The 23,872-nt window shown below is 39.0% G+C and overlaps 2 protein-coding genes across 6 annotated transcripts in view; one reads left to right on the top strand and one right to left on the bottom strand.

The window, feature by feature from the left end:
- Positions 1 to 8,842: 8,842 nt before the first annotated feature.
- Positions 8,843 to 14,907, top strand: BET1 (Bet1 golgi vesicular membrane trafficking protein). Its single transcript, XM_048054474.2, has 4 exons — positions 8,843 to 9,013; positions 11,829 to 11,944; positions 12,914 to 12,970; positions 13,528 to 14,907. Exons 1-4 carry the CDS (start codon positions 8,995 to 8,997, stop codon positions 13,681 to 13,683), a joined length of 348 nt encoding a protein of 115 aa, XP_047910431.1. The 5' UTR covers positions 8,843 to 8,994; the 3' UTR covers positions 13,684 to 14,907.
- Positions 9,259 to 23,872, bottom strand: part of LOC106039669 (probable acyl-CoA dehydrogenase 6) — a 96,938-nt gene continuing 82,324 nt past the window's right edge. For 2 of the 5 annotated variants that reach the window (XM_066991730.1, XM_048054472.2), the window contains one exon: positions 17,548 to 23,417. In XM_066991730.1, coding sequence (XP_066847831.1) covers positions 23,318 to 23,417 — 100 coding nt within the window. In that variant the 3' untranslated portion in view covers positions 17,548 to 23,317. The other 3 variants (XR_010829125.1, XR_010829126.1, XM_066991731.1) reach the window with 3 other exon arrangements.

Below are 23,872 nucleotides of genomic sequence, written 5' to 3'. Positions count from 1 at the left end.
TTCATAAAACCAGAAAATCCAAGGCAGCACCATCATAACATATAGCTTATTTGACCAAGATGTAAAATATTTCTAATCAGTTTTCTCACTTTATTCAAAAAATTGAATGTTTTATATATTAATATATTAATATATTAATATATTAATATATTAATATATTTTTATTAAGTATCTTTTTTTTTTCCTTCAAATGGCATGTTCATCAGTAAAATGTGCCAGAAACATAATGCTCAAAATGACTAATAATATACTATAGGATTCATAAGGGTTTTAAGGTATCTGGGAGAAGTATAATTGCCTTTGTATATAATTTACAAGATGGACCATCTCATACGACTCTATCGTAATGCAAAAAAAAAAGATCATTCTTCTCCCACAGATTTTGGAGGAGGTATCAAGTCTCTGCATATAATTTACATGATGGATTAGTCCGTTTGATTCTACTGTAATATAAATAGTGGACATTCTTCTTCCACTGACTTTGAATTATACTTTCTTTCCTTAAGTATGCTGCATTTCAAGATCTTAGAGTATATTAATAAAAATTATTGAATAGGCCTTTTAATATCCATGGCAAGAAATCCATGTTTTAGTGACAGAGAAACAGAGAAGCAGAGGTGTTAAAAATTTGGCTCCATTCCCTTCATTTACTTTGCAAGTTTATAATTCAATATTGTCGTTCTCCATCCTGCATACCACTTCCCAGCCACTGTTTCTGAACCAGCATCTACCAGACATAATGGGAAAAGACTGCTCTTTCTCCACGTGGTAGTGTGTGAGCCTATGCTCTCTGTGACCACGTTAGGAAGTGCAAAGGTAAAATTAGATCTAGACCTGTTCTCCCAGCAAGTCACTGAGATTCTTCTCTGGAACTTGGCTGAGGATCTCCTTCCTGTCTTTCAGGTTTCCTTTGTCTCATAAAGATAATGACTCAGATCTGACAGTGGTAGATCCAGTCTGTCAAGTGCACAGGTATGTTAAACCTGAACACACACAGCACATGCCAGGCACCTTAGACTTCTATCAGTTCACCTGCACACCTGCAGTATGTCCAGTGCCTCTCCAGGTGGAGCTTTGGCACAGGAAGAGCCGATCTGCAGCTGCCAAGCACATCCCAGGCACTAGCGCCAGGTGCTTCGGACCTGCCTTGCTTGCTGTCTGTTTTTGCTGTCCTTGCCAGACTTTTTTCTATCATTAACTTCTTATGAACTAGAATGTCTAGAAAAATACTGAAGGAATAGGCAGTCATTCACATTGTAATTGGTCACGAGTTGTACAGATACAGAAAATTTCGTTTCCTAAAACAGAATCACATGTCCAGGATCATCCTTGCCCTTACTGTTGTCAGTGATGACCCACAAAGGAGGAATATGGTCTGAAGTTTATACCACTGACTGGTCTACACTACAGGCAGTGGTCTACACTTTTCAGCAGGGAGCTACCAGAGGAACTCTTGAAACTAGATCCATAACTGTGTATCCTGTTAAGAAATGGCCATGCTCTCTGAAGCATTAGGAGAATACCTCATTTATATGGAGGAGGGAGACCTGGAGTATGCCTGGCCATGGGCACACTGACCTGTATTCTACAGTGTCCTTTCCTGGAACACCACTGCTCAATAGCATGAGCACCCCACCAAGCCTGTAATATTTCCCCTTAATGCTGGCCTTGTGCCACAACCTGCATGCCTCGTCAAAAGAAACACCTTAGGGAAGAAAGTACTCCCTGTCTTCTTACCTGCGGCTCTGCTCATGCCACCCATGCGGAGCCAAAAGCCTGCCAGCAAGCCTGCTACTTCAAGTCATTCTTCTGTAAAACTAGTAGACATACAGGTGTATATACTCACCCAAGCACCTGAATCTGCTTCATCACTACGGATCTGGACAGAGATGCCTGGAAGACCCAGCACATGTAGAGGACCCCTCTGCCCCCACTTTCCTGGCTTACAGAAAAGGCCTGCTCCCTGTCAGTGCTTAGAAATGACTGTGAATATGCATGTAACCACAGAAGCCGAGAAGTCTGATGCAAATGATGCTCTTACGAAGGCAGCGAGTTGAGTTATGGAGTTGGCACGATGCAGTCAAAGAGACAGGCAGAGGTTGTTGGATATATCCTGGGTTTGACCATTTAAAGAACCTGCAGTGTAAATACACACATACAGAGTACTCCAGGCTGCAGTGTCCTAATTGAGAAAGCCTCTGGAGAACCCCAAAATGAAAGTGTACATACAGCTTCTGAGATTACAGACGATTATTTTATGCAGACATTTCTTGAGTTTCCGTAACCAAATGCAGGATATCCTGATCTTCTTAGAGTATCTTCCTCCAGGGAATGCCACCCATCCCCAAACATATTTTGCCATGAGAGGACACTAAAGTTGTCAAACTAAGCAGTAAAAAACAGTAACAACATTTGTCTATACTGGAATATACTATTTAAATTTTGGTGTGAAATTTTCTCTTTGACAGATACTAATACAGAGTGCTCTAGGGAAATATAATAAATGTCACCAGAGGATCATGAAGACAGATAACATGATTACTAAAGCATAGCCTTTAAATATATACGTAATGCATCACTTCAGTGACAACCTTATTGAATAACAGCTTTTATTTTTAATAAATGAGATTAGCCTAATAATCTTATTTAAAGAAACTGTTCCTTGTAAATGAAGATTCATGAACATGAAATTCAGACGTGCAAAATGCCTACATTTTCTTTTATACCAGTGGGGTATATGGACACTTAGTGTTCCTGTAATAAACTAATTTTAACTTTGAGTTAAAGCATCTTAACTTTGAGTTTCCAAGTAAAGTATAATTAATTTGAATTATCACGTAGCATATGAAGTCATCTCAAGAGCATCACTCTGGGAAGAGTTAGCTTGCATATAATGTTCCATCTTTCCCAAACCATTCTGGGGAAAGTTACTCTGTAGAAACCATCAACCTGAGCCTTTCTCCTCATTTGGGATCTCAGAAAAGAGTTGGAATTGGGTAAGAGGATTCAACTGAAACATTAGATTTCCTTGGCAAAAGGACTCAAAAATACCAACCCATCTTTACTGGTTGTGCAGAACTAAAGATGGCAATTATTTAAGGGGATGGTGGCCATCTGAGCATCAGGATAAGCTGAAAAAAAAGCCTCTTCGGCAATGCACAAAAGGGAAAGAAAATGTGTTAAATAAGATTACTGCTTAATTTGTCACAAGTCAAACAGTAGGGCAGAGAGTTCCAGCAGGTCAAGGCCAGCACTCGGAGAGAAAAGATGTAAAAGCAGCCTGGCAGACTTTGAGCAATAAGCCGGGATGCACTCTGCAAGAGCACTGCTGGTGGGCCTTGAACCAAGGAGCAGCTCATCATTGGGTCTGACCTGTTGGACCTCAAGACATCCACAACAGGATGCAGGCTTGGTGAACTTGAACTGTGGGTAAATGGGGTAGAAACCTTTTTTATCCTGCAGCCAGTTCTCCAGACTTTTTGCCTAACATGACCCCCAAAGGGACAAAAGATTTTGGCTATTGTTCAGTTATGGGGTTTAGGGTTATGGCTTGTGTCTATACAGTGAAAAACATTTGTAGACTGTCATTTAATTCTAGCTCATATACCACTTTTTTTTTTTTTTCTTATACAAGTGAACTACTGATTTTTCTTGTCATTTTCAAGCAAATAATGTTTCTTCTGTTGGTGAATGTGCTGTGAGAGCGGAAATCTTTCTTCATGGTGTACCATAAAACATAGTCTAAGTTTGCTTTCAACTATATTTACAAGAAGCCATGAAAAGAACTTACAGCTTTTAATTCTGAAATATAATGATCTTTTCTACCCTGTAATTAATGCTCCTTCCTGCACTGTAGTTACTTCAGTTTTTGATCCTATGCCATAAAAATTGAAGGTTTTTTTTTTTTTTGCTGACTTCATTAAGAACTAGATCAGGCCCTCAAGTTTTCTATAAATTAAAAGAGCTTTTTCTTAGAAGTGCATAATGCTTCTTTATAGATTACTATGTTAGACCTTCTTCCCAGTTGCTACACTGTATCTTGAGAAATAATAGAAACAGAAATTTTTCAGTATATGTTCTTGTGGCACAACATAATGCTATACAGAAATACACAAGGAAACTCTGAAAGAGCCATTGCAGTACAGGAAGCCAGAAAGTCCTGTTAGCACCATGCTCCAGTACATGTAAGCAGCCCTGCTGTTGTGATCCATGCAACAATCTAAGAAAATGACCGTTAAAAAGGGGCTTTGAATGGCTAATTTCTTTGTGACGGTCTTTCTGGAAAACAATGGACTTACAAGAGCTTTTGCAGATTTATGTTCAGGCATTAATTCCTCTAATTAGTCATCAAACAAATCGTTTTGTGCATGATTTTTTGACCTATGAGGAAACTAAAGAGAATTAAGGGAGTACACAATGTTTTTATTTTTTTTCAAGTATCTCTCTGGTGGCCAAGCACAAAGCTAGCACAAAGCTAGCTCAGAATCCATGAATCTTGATTCACATTCTCATTTTTGCCTTTCTGGACAAGGAAAAAACTATGATGCCTACCTCATTTATCTTCAGAAGTGTGCTGTAGGAAAATGCTCTGCCTAGATACAGGTCTGCAAAATAGCTCTCCCCTCCCAGAAATTTGTTGTGCTTAAACTCTCTGTTTTCATTGAATTCTCTGTTTTGACTGGTGAAAGCCTTTGCCACATGTCTGAAAGGTCAAAACAAACAGAACTCTAATCATCAAATTACTGTTTAATTGCATCTTATGAAGCATTGGAACTGTATGCTCCAGTCATCCCACACATTTGTTTTACTGAAATGAAAAATTACTTTGACTTCCACTTTTTATTTTAAATGTATTAGTCCTCCTCTTTAGACATTACGGTTATTAATGTTCAGGCTACTGCAATGGCTCTGAATTCTTATCACTCATTCAGCTGATATTATTACCCAGTCAAAGCTGACATCAGAAATGGTACCTTAATATGAGAGAAAGAAATCATGACTAGAATTATTCATAGATTACACATATGCTACTTGGAAGACAAAGAATCAGTGGAGTTGTTATTTTAACAAAAATTTATAGCCTGATCCAAAGTCAATACAAAAATTCTCTATGACCTCAGTAAATTTTGATTCTTGCCCTCACTAATGAAATTCAGGAGGGAGACCAGCAGTTGGGTCCATAGCCTTCCTTCTCTGTTCTGATGCAATTGAACAGCACTGACAAGAAATCTATAAAAATGCAGCAGAGATATGTGAGTGTGTTCCCTGCTGAATCAAAGAAGAGATCGAGAGCTTGTGCTACTAAGAAGTAACTAAAGGAAAGAATAAACAGAATCACGCTATTTAGCAACAATTAAGTAAACAATAATCATATTTAAATGTTATTACCCATGAGCAAATATAAAGCTCAATACTTCCCAAACATAGCTTATATCAAAATGAGGAGAAAGAAGCCCTCACTGTTAGTCAAAAAAAAAAATTGGGTCGTAAAGAAGAAAAAGACTACATTTTCTTCCTTTAAATATTTTCTTCAATCACAGATATTTTCTGCTGATGCTACCCAGGATGATGGATATTGCCTCTCCTTCCCTCAGCTGGTGATTTGCTGCTGAGCCGTGCATGGCCAGCCATCTCCCTGAGGCTTCCCTGAGGATAACATTTCACTATGACTGGAAAAAATGAGACAATACTGAAATCATGAGCAAAAAAAATAATGTGATACACATTACGGCCACGAATATATATAAATGCACATTGTAAATTTTGTTCTAAGCATATTTAGTGAGTTGTAAAATCTTATCATGAGTTTAGATGGCTTGTCAACATGTAATGATATACATGTACAAAGCTATGAGACAGAAGTTCTTTATGGGTACAAAGTCTTAATGGTCTTTTGAACCTTTGTATGGAAAGGCCCAGGCATGGATGAGTACAGTTCTGTATGTTCAAGAAGCTCCCCTGATTCCCAGCAATGCAGTTTTATCAAAGATAACAGGAGTTCCCAAAGGCTAAATCTTGTCCTTTTAATATCTTGTAAAAGCAATAAAAGGCTATTTTGGCAGACACTTGGTAAAGGTTGTCATGTAAAGACCCTAGAACACAGTTTGAAAACACAACGAGAAAAGGTGACTCCAGAGCTTAAACCAGAAAGAAGTTGCTGCCTTTGATGGAAGTGCATTAAGACCAGAAACAGACATAGTTTTCTTTGACAGCATTTAATAAAGTTTTGAATCATTGTGATGGATGAAACTGAGAGGTTTGTCTGTATTTGCAGTGATTTACTTATGTTCTCATCATTAAAGAGCTTCAATAACAATTGCACATACTATTCTAATTGTGATTTACATGATTAATTCTTTGCTTGACATTCTAGGCAGCAACAGCAACAGTTCTGATAAGCCTCCTGCAAACATTTAAGGTCTTAAGAAAGGTGTGGTTTCACCCGGCATCTTCTTTATTCATGATGGCAGTATTTGAAGACTACAACCAGGAAGAATACAGCTGATGATATCCCAAGTTCAATGCTGGTTTTACAGGAGGAGACACCTGACTGATTGAACCAAGTTTGTTTTAACAGAAGCATTTTGAGGGCTCTCAGTTCCTAAATACCATTAGAATAAATCAGGATATGATGTGAAAAAGGATACTGATGAAAAATGCTCTTTACTCCTTTCTGAAGACACTGAATCCTAATTATTTTGTGATCTAGTTTTGTTACCACATGGTTAATACAATAGTTTTATTCAGAAATGTCTCATCACTTATTACTTAATTGCATAATGGATCAAGCTGTAAGTAGCAGATTTTAAAAAAATAATTACAGCTTACAACTTAACAAAACAGTCATTGAAATATTTGATACTAACATAATATAGTGCAATATCAGCTTTTCAACTCTCTAATGATGACTAACTTGTTAGGTTGTTTTCACAACCTATAACTGTTGAAAGTAGAGTGTTAATTATGATGACTGTGCAAACCTGTTTATCAAACATGTAAGAACACTGACATTTTGGTTACTTATTTAATAATTCAATGATAATATTGTCATTATTATTATCATGTTAATAAGATTCCCAGGCTTTCACCTGTGTATTGGAAGTTTGACTATACAAGATCTTTTCAGACAGCTTCCTTCTTTTTTTTTTTATTTTTTCTTTTTATTGCTTTTGTGATAGAGTCATAGAGTAATCTACTAATAAAATATATGGGCTATTTGCTTTGTAAATGTGTGCATCTGGTTTAATCAGAGAGAGTAAAGAGAACCAACAAATGGGAGCACTAAGAAAAGGTTCCAGTTGGTAGGACATGTGGGACACCCCATGCAGTTTGGGGTAGCCCTCTGGTTCTGAATGATTACTGCAAATACTGTCACCATAACAATAAATCAATAATTGTGTTTGAAGAGGATATTGTTCCTAAGAGAGCCCTAGTTCAAATTTGTAGCATTCATGAAGAAACTCTTATCAGAATTTGCTCAGTTTCCATAAATTTTACAACATCTCAATTTTGCTGTTTTAAACATTTAAATTCTTCAAGCGATCTCTTTGTCCTGGCAAAGTTAGGAAATGAGCCCATTTGTGAACTTCAGGTGGTTTTATCATGAACAGAATCTTTAATCTAGTGACAGTACTTTTCCCTTTCTTCAGACAACTGATGTATTTCCATGAGCTGAAGTAAACCGAGTCTCAATTCATAAGTGACAGCAGTTTGCAAACTCCAGTAAGAACTGCTGAGCTCCAGACAAAAATCGGTAGATATTTGCTTCATGCTGTGGAACATGAAGGACAGGTTTGCAGTTTGTTACTTCTCCTTTGCATTTTCTTCAACTTCGTACATGCAACTAATGCCTTAGCTGAAGTTTTTGATAAACTATTTAGATTAACAAGTATTAACACTCATTTTACTCTTTACAGTGCTGTTTGAGATGTGGGCATCCAAATGTGCCTAAAGAGCACATAAATGAACAGCTTCTCAACAATTATTTTAAAGTTGGGCTGATACTGATTAACGTCTTAATTCACATTGACAAGTGGAGAGAAAAGAAACGGTGTAATTAGCTCTGTTTCTGTCCTCTGCGAAAGGATGCATGGGCTGTCTTACGGCAATTACAAAGGCATCAGCAGAAGGGCATAAGGCTTCATATCGACAAGTGTAGTTTTATTCTTCCTTCTGCAGCTCTACTTGCCTACAGACCCCTGTTACATTGCAATCTCATTGAAGCAGGAGCTTTGGGACGAGTTTATACAGCTTGTACAATACAAACAAGTGTTGGTCCAATACCAGGCTTCCCAAGTCCTACGAGCACACAAACAGCCCAAATCAATGCGTGAGCTGATGGTATGGTAGCTTGTTGTAATTGGCAATGTAATCCTGTAATAACAGGATCTGCAGCTTCCCAGTTTGAGCTGCTGTATGGCTGTACACTGCAGTAGCACGCCTGTGTGGTAAACAAAATAAGTAAACAGAACTCCATTCAGCATTGAAATTTATTTTTGTGACTGTTTCACAAGCCCATCAGTACGTTATCGTTTTATTGAAGACAGTGATAATGTTGTAGCAGGCAAAGGCCCACATTTGTTCGTTTTCCTCTTCAAGTCCAACGCCTGCTTTAATAGGTGAATGCATTTACAGCAGGCAACATGTTTGTTTTTCCCTCCAACACCAAAGCATGCTTTAATAGGTGACGCACTGAATACATTCACGGCAGGCTGCATTTAACACACTTTATTCTTTCGAAGCTGTGAGTGCTGCCAGGCTCTGAGGGGGGCCGGTTGTGCTGGGGCCGGGCCTCCCCTCAGCGGCACGACGAGGACTCCATTTCCCAGCGGCCCCCGCGGCGCCCAGCGGGCCGCGCGGCGCCGGGCGCTGTCGTGGCGCTGCCCGGGTGAATGAGGCGGGCGGCGGCCGCCGCGCCGAGACCCGGCTGCTCCCCGTCCTCCTCCTCCTCCTCCTCCTCCTCCTCCTCCTCCCTCGGCAGCTCCGGGCGCAGCCATGAGGCGCGCGGGGCTGGGTAAGAGCGGCCGGCCCGGGCGGCGGCGGGGGGGGCCGAGGCCCCTGCGGGCCGCGACAACCCTCGACATGTCGCGACATAGCGCGATATGCCGCGGCCCGGTGGCGGCATCTGGGTGTTTGTTGGGCCGGGTCTCCGTGGGCGGGCGGGTTTGTCGCTCCTCACGCAAGCCCTTTCCGAATTCTTGGTGGTTTGATTTAGTTTTGGTCCTTCTCTATATTTTCCCGATATGTTTGGGTCAAAAAACCCCAACCAACCGAAAAAAAATGGATGTCAGTTTACCCCAAAATATAGCCAGGTGGGAAGGTGGAGGGGGTCCCTGCAGAGCTCCTGCCGGGTGTTGGTGGAAGCTGAGGCCTCGCTCCCCGGCCGGCAGCCCCGTTGGTGGCTGGAGGGGAGGGTTGGGCTCCTGCGGGGCGTTTGAAGGGCTTGCAGGTTCTGGGCCCACACGGTGAAGCTTAGGTCGTGTCGTGTGTTCGTGCCTGGGAAGCTTCTGGCCGAGATCTGGCCCTAGAAGGGGGTGTGTTCAGTGAATATTTAGGGGCTGACAAATGCCATATACCTAAAGCAGGTGTGTCAGTAGTGCTACTCTAGATTTACTTTCCATTTCCTATTTGTGTTGTCTGATAGTATCTTTACAAAGTAAAGCAAATCTTGGGTACGCTTCTTAGTAGATCAAGAGAGTGTTGGGGTGTTTACCGTAAGAAGGTGGGTGTTTGTGAACACTCGGGCCTTCAGATCTTGCTCTTGTTAAACTAACAGCTCGTTCTTGGGTGTGAACTGGGGCTGAAGGCCGTCCAGCTTGTGAGGGTGTTTCTGAAAGAGTGAAGCCATGGAAGGTTTTGGAAAGAGCTTGAGGGAAAGAATGCACCTTCTTCTAGCAGGTCTCTGGCAATCAGTGCCTTAAGGGGTATCCCAAAAGTACTTCTTCTTCAAAAATCTGTTGGAAGGTCAAGCAGAAGACTTAAACGTCTGTGCAGTAAGATCTGCTGCTTTGCCCTGACACTTCAACTGTCAGTCTGCAGTTACCTTTTATTTTAGTTAATGAGCTGGAAGTAGAATTTGGGCACGAGTACTTCTGCCTTTGACTCCAGCTACCTGGTACTTCTATTTTTTTAGCCTGAGATTATATTACAGTGCATGAACTATCAATGCGTGGTACTGCAAGACAGTCCGCAGAGCTGCCATGTCGGAGTTTCTGTCCTTCCTTTAGGCAGTAGTAGCCAGCCTTCTACACAGTCCTTTTATTTCATATACAGAAGTAGCCGTGCCTGTTCGAAAGCTTTGGGACAAGTAGTTCACATCTGCTATGTTGCCATCTATGTCAGAACCATCCAATTACAGTATTGTGGCCTGAAGCTACATGGTATATTAACTTAAAAATGTATTCAGAATTGCTTATCACTTGGTAGGAAGTACTGTATTAGATGCATTTGTAAAACAAAACAGTGGGAACAACCCTGGCCATATTAAATGATGTAATTTTAGCCAACTTTCTGTAACTGACATCAGTACTTATGACTTAGGGGGCAAAAGCCCTCAGCTCTCACTGTGATTGATGATGTATAAACGCACATTTTGCCGAGCCTTACTGTACGTTTGTCATTAGCTTAACTTACAGAATAAAATTTAAAAAACTCTTTACAAGTGCAAGCTAAAAAAAATGTAATTGTGAGCGGCTTTATGGCTTGATATAAAATGATATCTGTTATCAAAAATTCTTTCTTTTACAAATTTTAATACCATGTATGCAAAGCACACAGTGAAACCAATTGAGACATAGCTTTATCTGTGAATGTCATTCGTGTGTCTCTTTTCTCTCGTTTTTTCTCTAAAAGAAAATCAGCATCCAAACACAAAAATCCTTAAAGTGCATCGAAGAGGAATTAACCACAGGTTCTCAGACACATACTGTGGCTTTCTGACTTCGTGCGTAAATACCAATTAGTTATAACCGGACTGCTGGTGGAATTAATCTAGTAGGATCTTTATGATAAAGCTTTTACTAGTTCTTTTCTGTTTGCTTGTCTGTTCTGTGGTTTCAGATCTTATATTTGGGCTGATCTTTGTCTGGCTTGAACACAGCCTTTTAGCTGCTGTCCCAGTGCTGCTGTCCAGCTGGTGCCTGTCAGAGGCCTTCAGGAGAGGCTGGAGGAAGGGAGTACGTGGAGCTGAGGAGACTGATCTCAGTTCCCTTCTGCTCTGCTTTCTCTGCAGAGTCTGATGTCTGGATAACTGTCCTGAAGCTCCAGAAAGCAAAGGCAGGAGTGAGAGAATTGCAGACTGCTGACAGAAGTGGCAGTGTGCTCCTCTGCTTAGAGGCCTGGCCTCTGGTCTAAGGTCTTGTTTGTAGAGAAACACGTGTAAGGTTCAGAGTATGCTCTGTCCTTCAGCGGCAGGTGTGATCAAATGTTGTCTTTGTTATTCTTTGTTAGAGAACGATCTCAACTTTCTTATTTTGAATTAGGCTTACTGCTCTATGTAGTGACCTCAGCGCTGCTTTTCACATCTCCATGTAACACCTAGATTGATTTCCATAAAAGCCATCTGAAAACATTTTCTCAGGAAAAAAATTATGGTACTAAAGTGCAGTCGTTCCTCAGTCTTCCCTAGTTTGATTTGCATATTGGAAAGATGACTTCTGTGCTTGAAAAAGGTTGAATCTATTTCTCGGGAGCATGCAGCGCCTCTTCCTGATTGCTTCATTTTGATTAAGGAAATGCATTGTTAAATGCCAAGAGTGCTTTTTCACATGTGAAGGGCACTTGCTGCAGTGGTGTTTTCTGTCTGTAACTGCTGGCTGTTGTATTTATAGGTGATGGAGCACCGTCGGGTAATTACGGCTATACCAACAGTGGATACAGCGTGTACGAAGAAGAAAATGAAAGGTTAACGGAAAGTCTGCGTACTAAAGTCAGTGCCATTAAATCAGTAAGTATTTAATTACAGTCATATTGTCACGCTGAATTAAATTAGGTGGACTGGTGACTTGATTATAGGTGGCAGTGAAAAGTGGCAGTAAGAAATCATGGGATTGCGGTTGTGCCACAAAAACACGCGGAGTTTGGCTAATCCAAGGCACTGGGGCCTGAGGAGGGCTACCCCTGCTTCACTGGGGAGCTGCTGCGAGCTGAGGTTCTGCTGTCTGGCCCCCGTCTTTGCTACAGCAACAGCTGTGCTGCAGCTCTGTCCGTGCCTGGTCTTGTACCTCCCTGGTTCTGACCCTGACCTGCAGACTTGACTTTTTGGCTTGACCTTGGACCTGTGTCGTTGTTGTCAACTTGCCGGGTGATCACCAGCCCTTGCTGACCATGGCTACAGTCTGTGGACAGACTGACTTGCTGCCTTCTTGTGCTGCTGTGCCATCGTTGCTTCGTGGCACAAACGGAGAAGGAATAGACATTTTCACGGAAGAAAATTGCAATTACAGTATAGCAGCTTATCAAAAGACATGCATCAGCAGGTTACAGGTTCAATTCCAGCAACACTGTCGAAGAGAGTGCTCTTGGTCCTCTGTGCCAAGAGTTGTAACAGTTGTTCCAGGATGTGGATAATTGCTACTCACTTGACTGGATCTCATTTTTTTTCAAGTCGATACAGTAATTCTGATAAGGAATTCCCTGTTAAAGGAGAAAAGGGGAGGAGATGCATTGAGTACTTTCTGTGACCCTCTAAACTCACTTAGTCAAATGATAAATATTTACTTTCCTGAGGATTATTGACGGATTGCTGTTCTTGTTATTTTTATAACTTGTGTTTGTTTTTCAAAAGCACCAGGTATTTCTTCCACATTTTACCTGGGAAAACATTAGTGATATCACCTATTTTAGAGTAGCTTCTCTAATTTATGTATAACCGTTTACTCATATTTAACACCCCCCCCCCCTTTTTTTTTAATAGCTTTCTATTGAAATTGGAACAGAAGTTAAAAACCAAAACAAAATGTTATCAGAAATGGTAAGTGTTTAGTCACTAACTGTCTTTAAAAATGGGGCGGGATTGAGAAGTTAGTGGCATATAAATGTTCATACTACATACAAGAACATTCTATGGAAATGTTGACAGCTTATTGCTGGCTGTAAAACGTGACCAATTCAGCAGCGATATTGCTGTTCATATAGTTGCGCGAGTGCAGTATTTCCAAAGAACATCCAAGGTTTTCGTACTTCAGATACAACTATTTGTTTTGAATCAGCAAATGTACAGTATTATCAAAAAGGCAGTCCTATGTTTAATTGTGTTTTAGAAGAAGGAAGCGAGAAATAAGTCAAATGCTTTGTTTTTTCCACATGTAAAAGCAATCTTTAAGCAAAAAAAAAAATATCTCTGGATAAATTAATCAGCAGAAGTTTTTTCCTGGTTAATTTTCAGAAACTACCTATGAAATACTTTCAGTTTTGGAAGATTTGAGAGAAGAAAAAAATATATATACTTAAGCTTTGTGGTCAATCTGCTTTCTCAGAGTAACATTTTTTCTTTTTTTTCTCTCTTTTTTTGTTGTTGTTTAAACGTAGGATAATGATTTTGACTCTACAGGTGGGCTGCTAGGTGCAACTATGGGCAGACTGAGAACACTCTCCAGAGGGAGCCAGACAAAACTCTTATGCTACATGATGCTCTTTTCATTGTTTGTTTTTTTTGTAATATACTGGATTATTAAACTGAGGTGATGCATGTTATCTTCAGTTTAAATCGTGTAATTTCAACCATAGAAGTCTTAATTAATGAAGACGTTGATCTGAACTGGCACATTCTGTTGATAAAACACAATGAAATTGTTGTAAACTGCATTAATACTTAATGCAATGTTATATATAGTTTTCTTAATGTATCAGAATTTCTCCCACTATCCCCAGTTTTTGGGGAATTATTTGTAAACACGCAGAAACTGCTAGCATTCTGTGTTGCTTTTTTAGGAAAAAAGTTTTTAGAATTGATTTAAAAACAAAAAAATGAAAGAATCCCCCCAAACAAGGACTATTCAGATGTGAAGTATTTGCAGAATTACTAGGCTTTCTCTTACATTTTGTTTTTCATTCTGGACCATGCTCTAAATTAGAGCTCCAGTTTCAGGCATGTACTAATTTTTAGGTTGCAAAAGCGTGAACAATACATGGATCTTTCTGAATTGGTTCTATCTGTGTTTTTTTTTAAAAGGCTGGCCTGAGGTAACAAAAATAATAGTGATACCCTCCTCAAATTATTTTTGCGATGCCCAGATGGATAGGTTTATTAGTCTACATGTTTAAATAGCTTAAACTTTTCATTTTGCAGAGAACTTACTTAAAACTGGATTTTTCATTTAAATGTGACCAATAATGCTTGCACATCTGTTCTTTTAAGCAGATATGGACACAGTACAAGTGCTTCCTTTTATATTTAAAATATCCAAAACGTAACGATTCCATTGAATCACTAGAACTTTTACCATTAGTTTCTTTACTTTTCCGTCAGTGATGAGTCCCTAATCTACACTGCATGTCTGAAATATGAGGTTGAGTATTTTTAATTTTGTATTGAAGTATATTATGATGCACCTGTTGGAGGTGCTGTCATTTTTTTTTTTTTTTTACTTTTAACACTTAGCTTTAGCTCACCACATGGTTTCTAATAGTTGAAGCTATTACATTGCTGAGTTCAGAGTTCAAAAAAAATAGTTTTCTAGATATGAAAACTGTATCTAATTTTGAATGACTTTTCTAGAAATACTGTATAACGTTGCGATTAATAACTTAATTATGTTCTAACAAATAAAATGCCCTGGAGTATTATTATTGTTGTTTGTATACATACTTTTCTGCTGTAGAATACCAGTGTTCTTTGGAGATGGTACTGCATTTAAGGGGCTAGACTTGTGTGTTGTGTGCTATTAAAATAAATGGAGGTGTATGCTACGTTTTTTTCATGTTAGTTTTCATATTGAACAGAAGTATTACATCTAAATCACACAATCTGAATATTTATATAAAAGTAACTAAAATGCAACTGTTCCTAGCCTATTTAATCTTTGACTGTTAAAAGGTCTACAAAACTTCTACAAGTAAGAGAGCATTGAAATATTAATGCCAGTACCATGCATCTTCTTTATATGAGAATTGCTAGGCTTGCTAAACAAATGTAGTATTCCCCAAGACAGTCGATAGGATATAGTATGCCATCAAAGCTTGAAGCACTTGTATAATTTTAATGAAAGAGTGGAGTGTAAGGTGTCTAATGAGTAATAATTATTGACATAACCGTTTGAGAACTGCACTCCTGTGATAGTTGGTCATCTTTTGGAAATACATTTAAGCTTTATCTCACATCAGCTTTTTTTTTCTTTTCTGGCTCTTTCTAGACTTTTTTTCCCCTTACTAATTGATCTGTCTTACCAATAAATTGAAATAGTTTTTATCTACCTAATATAAAGTAGAAAATAGGTGGATGCAAGTAGTTACGCAGCTGATAGATGTTCTGTTTGTTCTGAAGAATATGCTATGGTTTCCCTTGACAGAGCACACTGGTAAAAAAAAAAAAAAAAAAAAAAGAAACCCACCTCTTACCTGTCTTTCAGTTCATGTGTAAAACCAACAGGATTTTTGTTATAAAATTCAAACCAGGTAAAAAGGAAATTCATATAAAATAGGGTCTCTCTTCCTCCTTTCCTTCCTCTCTTGCTTCTTTCTTCAGTGGTGGGGTGGGGCTGAGGGAGGAGGAATAGGGAAAAATTGTAAACCTATGCCTTCCTTTGTTTCTTCATTTAAAGACTGTGACATCTATATTGTCACATTATTTTACTTTTAGAGCAAATACAGGTTGTAGTGGTTTTCCCTTGTCTTCCTAAAAGGTCAATTTTCAGTTTAAAATCTGAACTGAAATCCTGCTATGAGAGTATTTCATGAAGAGAAGAGGCATGGCAGTTGGTGGGAACCATGCACTGCAGCCTTAGAATTTTCCTCTGGAGCTGTCTTTTCTGGTACAAGAGTATTATGCTGAAAGTCTTTGGAATTCACAAATAGTTGGCAAAACTTCAGGATGCTATGGCACGGTCATATAGAATAAAATATAGAGTGTATACTAGAAAAGTTCTAGTAGCACTGACTGTACTTGTTGCAGTTACTAGGGGTTGAATGAGAATACTGCACTTATTTATTGGTTTTGAGATCCTCTGTATGAAATTTTTACACAATATATATTGTTTCTCAATTTAATGTAACTTAGATTCTACCTAGCAACTATATGGATTACTTCCAGGTGGAAGGAAATACAACACAATCTTCTGACTATCGGTCTATTAATCTTACAGTGTCTTGGAGATTCCCTAGAAAATGCTTACTCACACCCACTTGGTTACAAGGACAATTCCACTGAAGCTTTTTTTTTCTTAGTAAGACATAATGTCTCTTCTGACTCAAATGGCTGTTTTAGGAGAGTTACTGATGTTTTTGAAGGTATGGCTGATAAGCAAGTAAATGTAAAGAATGAGGTTTAAAGATCATATGAAGAACTGATGCTCATCATAGGAGATGTGTATTTCAGTGAGATTTTTTTGTGTAACAAATCACACAAATTTTGAAAATAGTTTTAGTTATTTTAATAGTGTAATATTCATTACACTTCAGAGTGTGGCATATACATTTTACAATCTTATTTAAATAAGTACACAATTTTCACAGTGTGTTTATTTTTAATATTTTTTCATTCATAATTGCACAAAAAACTCTAGGTCTCAAAATTTCTGATACAATTAAACGGTTGTTTGTAGAATTCTAAAACTAAAAATCAACCCCTACTCCCACCACTGAACATGTATGCCAGAAAGTAGTACAAGTCAGTGTGAAGGTAATGAAGACGACAATTTTATGCCACCATTGGATCAGGAGGCTTGTGATTTTTGACTTGCTTTTGCTGAAGGAACTCATTTTGATATTTATGTGCTGAAACTTAAATATATGGAAGGCAGTGGTAATTGAGAACAAAATCATTGTTCCAGTACTTGAACGTGACTGGGAATATTTTTTGACTTAATTAATTGATCTTGAAAGCAAAGTTACAGTGTAATTAGATTACGCTACTACTGAAATTATAGCTGTACCCATATGGAAGTTATGTTTTTTAATTGGTGGCTTAGATGCTCTTAAATGTAGCTATACCTTGATTAAAGAAGATGAGATTCTATGATTCTGTGAAGATTTCTGGGTGCTTAGTGTGGATCACGAGAGGCTTCAAAGCCGCAATTCACCAAAACCAGAAAAAAATCTTGCAGTAGGCCACACGCTTTCAGACTGTTTCCCATCAGTGTGAATTTTGTATTGGTGAACATGTATCATGATATTGATACATGTATTTTGCTGGAAAAAGTACTGTTCCTTTTTTTATTTATTTCACCCTTGAAAAGCGTTGCCTTCAGTATGCAGTAAAATCCATGCTCTTTGATTTTTGAGGTAGAGTGAAGACGTTACTTGCTTGGAAGAGTTTCCATAAATTTGCATATAATAGAAAGCATGGTTTCATCAGTACCACCTCCTATTGACATTAATCTCAAGTCCCTGTAGAAATATAAAGAAAAAGATTTAAACATTTGCATCCTATACTGATGGAACAGGTGCAGAACTGTACATGCCCATGTATTCCTCTGCATTTATTACAAAGCTGCTTTTACTACATTGAATCCCCTTGTTTGTAGAAGTACATACACGGTGTGGACAAATGTGTCAGCACCATGAATACCCTCTGTGCACAGGGATGTTGCCAGTTCAAAATCAGGAGGCTTTAGATATCATTTAGCACGTCCAGTTTTCAGATTCTTTCAAAAGTAACCTTAACTTGGCATAACACTATATTTTCCTCTTCAAATGAGTGAAAACTTCTCCTAGCATACAACTGCCACTGCTTAAGCCCAGCCAGAGCTCATGCAGCGTCCATGCAGAAGGTGCCATCACTTTGGAATCGCAAGTAAACCATCACAAGCTCTTCCCAAGTGCGTATGTACTACGTATTTCTGCCAGTTGTTTGCAGAACACCTCATCCACTACCTCCTCCTGGTGAGCCGGTCTGTGATACTTCCTGCAACATCCCTGCTGGTCCTTTGCCAAAACTTTAACTGAATTTTAGGGATTTTTTTTGCAGGGGTAGCAGCAAAACATGTTGCAGAACTTTGCTTTGCTTGACTCTGTGGTAAAAGAAGTATTGATAAATCCATAAGGTAGTGTAGAATTGTATGAGGATGGTACTTTTTTATACAGAAGGTTCTGCACTGAAAAAAAAAAACAAAACACTCTGGTCTCCCTAATGGCTATGTGAGAGCCAGCATGCCTTTAGTTTAAATCTTTGTTAGTACGATGCTTCTCTGTTTAAAAAATGAATAGCTGCTCTAAGCTTATTTACTTTTGATTTGATATTTCTAACTGGACTCATTTGAAAACCACCATTTATATTGCCAAGTCATCCCTGATGGTATTGCTTAAGTTCCCTTGGCTAGCCAGAATGCAAACTACTGCACTTCAAGCAATTGTCTTCACAAACTTCTGTTCCTCTTTAGGGAGAAGAAAACAAAGCATAACAAACAAAATTTTGTTATACTACCTCTTCTTATTAGTTCAATATCCTGAAAATTCCCCACCTTCCTATGGGTTTTGGTAAAGACAACAGAGCTGGAACAACAGCAGGTTAGTTGTTCTTTGTGCTGTGGTGCTATCTGTTTTTTCAGGCTATAGAAAGCCTCTGCCAGTGCTTTGCATCTTCATAGCATCATTGCAACAGTAAGCAAGTAATCCTCAAAATTCTTCCGTGATGCAGATAAAAATCCTCCATTTGCAGTAGGAGTCCTGGACACGTGGTTTGCTTATATCAAGTTATAAATAGGCAGTAGTAAGATCTGGCTTTGGTGTTGTGCGACAGATATTTTTTATTATTAGATAGATATTATATAAATGTATTTTAAAAAAGGAACCTTTCACATGATTGCGTGTGTGTGTGTGTTTGTGTCTGTCTTTACAGAATTGCTGGTAATTATATTTTTGTCTCTGTGGGTGAGATGAGGAATATTTCCTCCTGAACTTCTCCCCCATGGAGACGGGACAGAAGGTTTTACCTAGTTTACGAGGACCGAGATGACAAAAGATTCAAATTATGTTAATCTAGCAGCCCTCTTCTGGGAAAAAAGACACGCTCTCAATGTAAGAAAACAAAACCACAGGACTAACTACTCTGCCAGGAACCCGATGAGGAAGCTGGGAAAGATGACATGGTAATGTAAGCTTGTATGTAAGCTATTTATTGTAAGTAAATCTTTTGATTGTTAATATTGTATCAGTAATTCACTATTAATACAGCATATAAATATTTTAATAGATATAAATATTATAATTGTATTGTGTCAGGCAGGCTTCCCCTGGAATGCTTTTGTTCTGAAACTGCGATGCTTTGCTTTGAGTCCTCTGCTGCCTGTCATTGCCTCCATGGCAGAACTGCATGCCCTGAACTACCTCCAACTCTGCAGAGGTGAGCACTGACCTGCAGTGGCTTCACCCTTATCAAGGATGGTAAGGAACTAGCTCAAAACATACTCAGCAGTTACAAAAGGTGTAATTTTGAGGGATGCTGTTGAATGCCGTTCTCCTTGGAGAGCAGGAGTGGAGGATCAGAAAGCCCAAGCAGTTTGCCCCAGGAAAAGACAGCCATTGCATTCTGTGCCCCTCAATGCATCCCCTCAAAACAAACAAACAAACAGTCCCAGCAAGGAGTTTCCTCTCAGTCAAGAAATCCCCCACACCTGACACATCAGCGAGAGACAGATTAAAAAAAAAAAAAAAGATTACCTCAATGCTAACTAAAAAAAAATGTACTTCAGAGGGAAGGTGAGGAGCCCTTCCCACCCACCAACCTCAGTCCATGTTACCAATAATCTCTAGTTAGGCAGCAAAGGGGACAAAAAGGGCCGTCCACATTGTCAAATGAAGTTTCCTGTCTCCACAGTTATCTAACACAGAATCTTCTTTGGGAATGCATCCGTAGGGGGACCCTCTGTCTTACAGCCTGAATGCGTTGCTGAGTTGTGTGTCTCAGTCCAATCTCAGTAGCATAAGTCTTACAATAGTTGAGTTTTAACTTCCCTCTTTTGGCTGTCGTTTATTCTTCTGCATCCACAGATTCAGCTGTGGTTTTGCACTACCCAAGCTGTGCCCATCACCTTGTTTATAAACTTTTTGGTGCCAGTAATCCTGGAAATCAGGGCTGGTTTTCAGGATAAGAAAATGAAGTAGGGACAGGTACCGATCTCACAGTGACCACAAATACAGCTTCTAAGCTAGTAATATGCTACACAGGTGCTATGACCACAGCTAACACCACACACTAAATCTGTCTCTAGCCCCAAACCAGTAAAACTGTAGTGTTGTACAGTTGTGCATCCTACCACCATTTTCTGCCTACAACCAAGAAGCTCTGCCTGCTCAGGAAGCCACTCTGAGTTACGTTCTCCTCTCAAAAGCCATACGGCGGTAGGATCTAAAAAGCCCTTTCTGTTTGCAAACACCCTGAGAGGAAGCTGTTGCACTACCTTCAGTGCAGATGTCTCCACATAATTTTAAAGCTCTGCAAAAATGAATGAAGTCTTTTTTTCTTCCCCTTTTCTGGTGGGCCTCTTGGAGTTGCTGGTGCCGTTTTGACATGGGGAAGAAAGTGAGCACCTGTGAGAGTGGGGGTTTTGGTTACTCCAGTTCTGTTTTTCACTATCAGCCTGACTTCATGGCAGCAGTTCCTCGGGGATGCTGCTCCCTGATTTCTTGGCAAGGAGACCATTGGTACTGCACTTTGCTAAATCCTTCTCAAGATCTATGCGCTTCAAACCATCACTGCTTCCAAGAAGGCTATTTGAATGCTGCCTCCTTTCAGCACAAATTCCACCTGATTACAGAAGGTTAACAATTCCCCCCCCCCCCACACACACACACACACACACACACTGTGTTACAATTGTATTACTGGCAAGACTTTTTTCCACAAAATGTACTGATGTATCCTCATGTGTAATATTGCGTGATCTCTTCCACCTCCAGACTCAGCTAGATCTCTTACAAGACCTCTGCAGAAAAAGCCTGAAACTATGTATTTGTTTTCACAGATCACTGAGAAACAGTTATTAAGTCTTGTCCCAACAGTTAGCTACTGACTTCAAAGCAGATTTTTGTCAGCAGACCTCGATGGGTTTTGTTTTTGTCTGGTACAACCATAAATTGTGATAACGACACAGACTGATTTAAAAACCCAATAGTCTAGACTCATTCTAGTTTAGACATGCTTTATAAAGAATGAAAGACTATACAAAATGAAACCGATTAAGGTATTTCAATTGACTTTTTAAACATTTAAGGAATATAAAAATGATTTATAAGGAAATGCATTCCTTAGTCAAAAGATACTCCACTTAAAAACTATATAGAAGTTTGATTTTCAACTATTCTTAATTACAAATAAAACTTCATATTGCAATACTTAGGTGGCAGTTGGGGAAAAAAAGAATCCTTTTTCTTCTGCAGCTATGTGCACTTCATCTATTTCACATGAACAGTCCATCAAGATTCTTTATTATTGCTTTCTTTAGTCTTTCACAATGCACCGAGGAAAGAAATCTTAGTATTTTCCCCATCACACCCCCACAAGAGTAAAACCTGTAAGCACTGGCAGCAGATAGACACAGTGTTTAGTACTTTAAAAAGATCTTAAATTAAACAAACAAACAACTCCCCAACACTTTTTTAAGATCTCCAGTCAACACATTCTTCATATCTCAATAGAAGTGTATACAATTATTATTCAAATATATAGATCACTAGCTGAATTTTTTTAAAAAAAGTCATGTTATGAAGCCTGAAATAAATGCAATATACTTGCTTCTGAAAGTTTCTCTCCCTCTGGTCTCTCACAACCTGGGGCTTTCATATAGACGGTAGGTTTGTTCAATAACTGATTTTTCCCAAGTCATGATGTCTTTAAGGCATTTAATGTACGGGAGAGAAAAAGAAATGCAACTCCAGTCTGGCTCTCTCCTGCAGAACCAGGCTAGTAGGCTGAAGTCTGGAAAGTCCACTCTTACTGGTGTATATGTTTCTGTTAAACTCTTTGATATTTGAGCTCAAAACTTTTTTCAAACCCATTCTCTTCAGAATCCCTACAACTGAAAATGAAACATTTAAGTATATAAAATCAGCCCATTATAGGTACGTACATGGTGAAACAGTTATCTTCAACTACACATTCTAGAGTGTAATACTTTAGAAAAGACAGTTGTTCGACAAAGTTTAAAAGGCTAATGATTAAAATGGACTGATGTGAATAAAGTCTTTTGGCAAAGTGTTGTGCTGGGTCTGTTTAGTGTCTTCCTACTAACACCAGTAACTTAAGTTCAAAGACTTAATGCACTAACCATGCATTATGCCGTGTACTCTTTGAATAGAAACAGCCTGACGTGTCAGAGACTAACATTTCCTTGGAATCTTGGTAAGTATTATGCTGCAAAAATCTTTGTACATTGTGACTGGATATCACACTGTGCAGTTATTATAATTCCCGCATGCTACTTTACAAACACCACAGTGACGTGAATGGTTACTCAGACTGCCATACAAAAAAAAAAGAACAGCTTTAGGAAAGTCGCTGCTTTGCTTATCGTTACAGATTAACAGGATTCTAAATTGAACCTGTAATTGTTTATTTAGGTAATACTTTACTTCTCCCTTCCTGGTGCTTATGGTTACTCAATGAGGGAATTTTACTGATTCACAGAAAAATTTAGACTATATATATAACACACCACTTTTAGCCCTATTTAAAACTGTTTGTTTTAGAGGCAGAAAGAAAGGTTTCTTTAGCCAGCAGACACAGTTGATACCAATAGGAAATACTCTGGAGTTCTTCTCAGGGAAAATGTGACTGTACTGATGTGCTTAGAAACCATTCTGGAATTCATGCAGAAAAACCGTGTCCACAATTAGCAATAATATACATGTACATGTACATGGCTTAATGTCTACACATTTCTACATTGATAGCAAATGCTTCAGGACAAGTATTCACTTTATCCAAAGTGCCTACCACAATAGCTTTCAGCACCTCCATCACTGAGGACCATTAGCTGCTAATGAACAGGTGGTGAAAGAGGTAACTAAGAAAAAACATCCTATTGACAGCTGGCTTAAAACCACCACCACACAGCAGTCCTTACCTTTCAGGTATCCTTAAGTCAAAAAAGGTTAACAATCTCTCTGATTTACCACAATGGCATTCTTGTTCGTGAAATGCTATTAAAAGTGGAAAGACTAACTCCTACTTCTGATGAACCCTGTCCCGCAACTTTGCCATCCAGGGCAGGGTGAACAATGCAGAGAAGCATACTGGAGAACAGAGAGCTGAGTCACTCCATTTGCTGGAAGGGAAAGTGTCTGTGTTACCTATAGTGTTATACCCTATAAACAATACTATATGGGTTGGGCATCAAGGCCTGACTTCGGTGTTTGGTGTACATGTCCCCCACCCCTATCCCATCAACCAGTAAAGGACAGGAGTCAAACATCAGAAGGTATCTCTTCCTCTGCTGTACTGGATAGAGAAGTACAGAAGAGACCTGCCGTGAAATCACTGATATGTTTACATGCCACTCTTCAACACTCTGTTTCTACTTTTTTGGGGAGAAGCTCTCATTACTCCAAACAAATCAATCTATTATAAAGAAATACGCTTTTTTCAGTATTTTTTCAACATGTTCTGTTCTCACTTTACACAGATGCCTTTGCTAAAGCTCTGAACTAACTGAACCACTAATTTTTCCAACCATTAAATAGGTATTGCATTATGAGGGCTGAACTGAGATCTGCTCTTAGA

The sequence above is a fragment of the Anser cygnoides genome, chromosome 2, assembly GCF_040182565.1.
Source record: "Anser cygnoides isolate HZ-2024a breed goose chromosome 2, Taihu_goose_T2T_genome, whole genome shotgun sequence".
NCBI lineage: Eukaryota > Metazoa > Chordata > Aves > Anseriformes > Anatidae > Anser > Anser cygnoides.
Note: the sequence above shows the minus strand (reverse complement) of the source record. Positions and strands in the feature narration are given on the sequence as shown.

Excerpts from the sequence above, each read along its gene's own strand:
- BET1 (XM_048054474.2), top strand. Across the intron at positions 11,945-12,913 it reads AAGTCAGTGCCATTAAATCA|CTTTCTATTGAAATTGGAAC; the intron begins GTAAGTATTTAA and ends TTTTTTTAATAG. Across the intron at positions 12,971-13,527 it reads ACAAAATGTTATCAGAAATG|GATAATGATTTTGACTCTAC; the intron begins GTAAGTGTTTAG and ends GTTTAAACGTAG.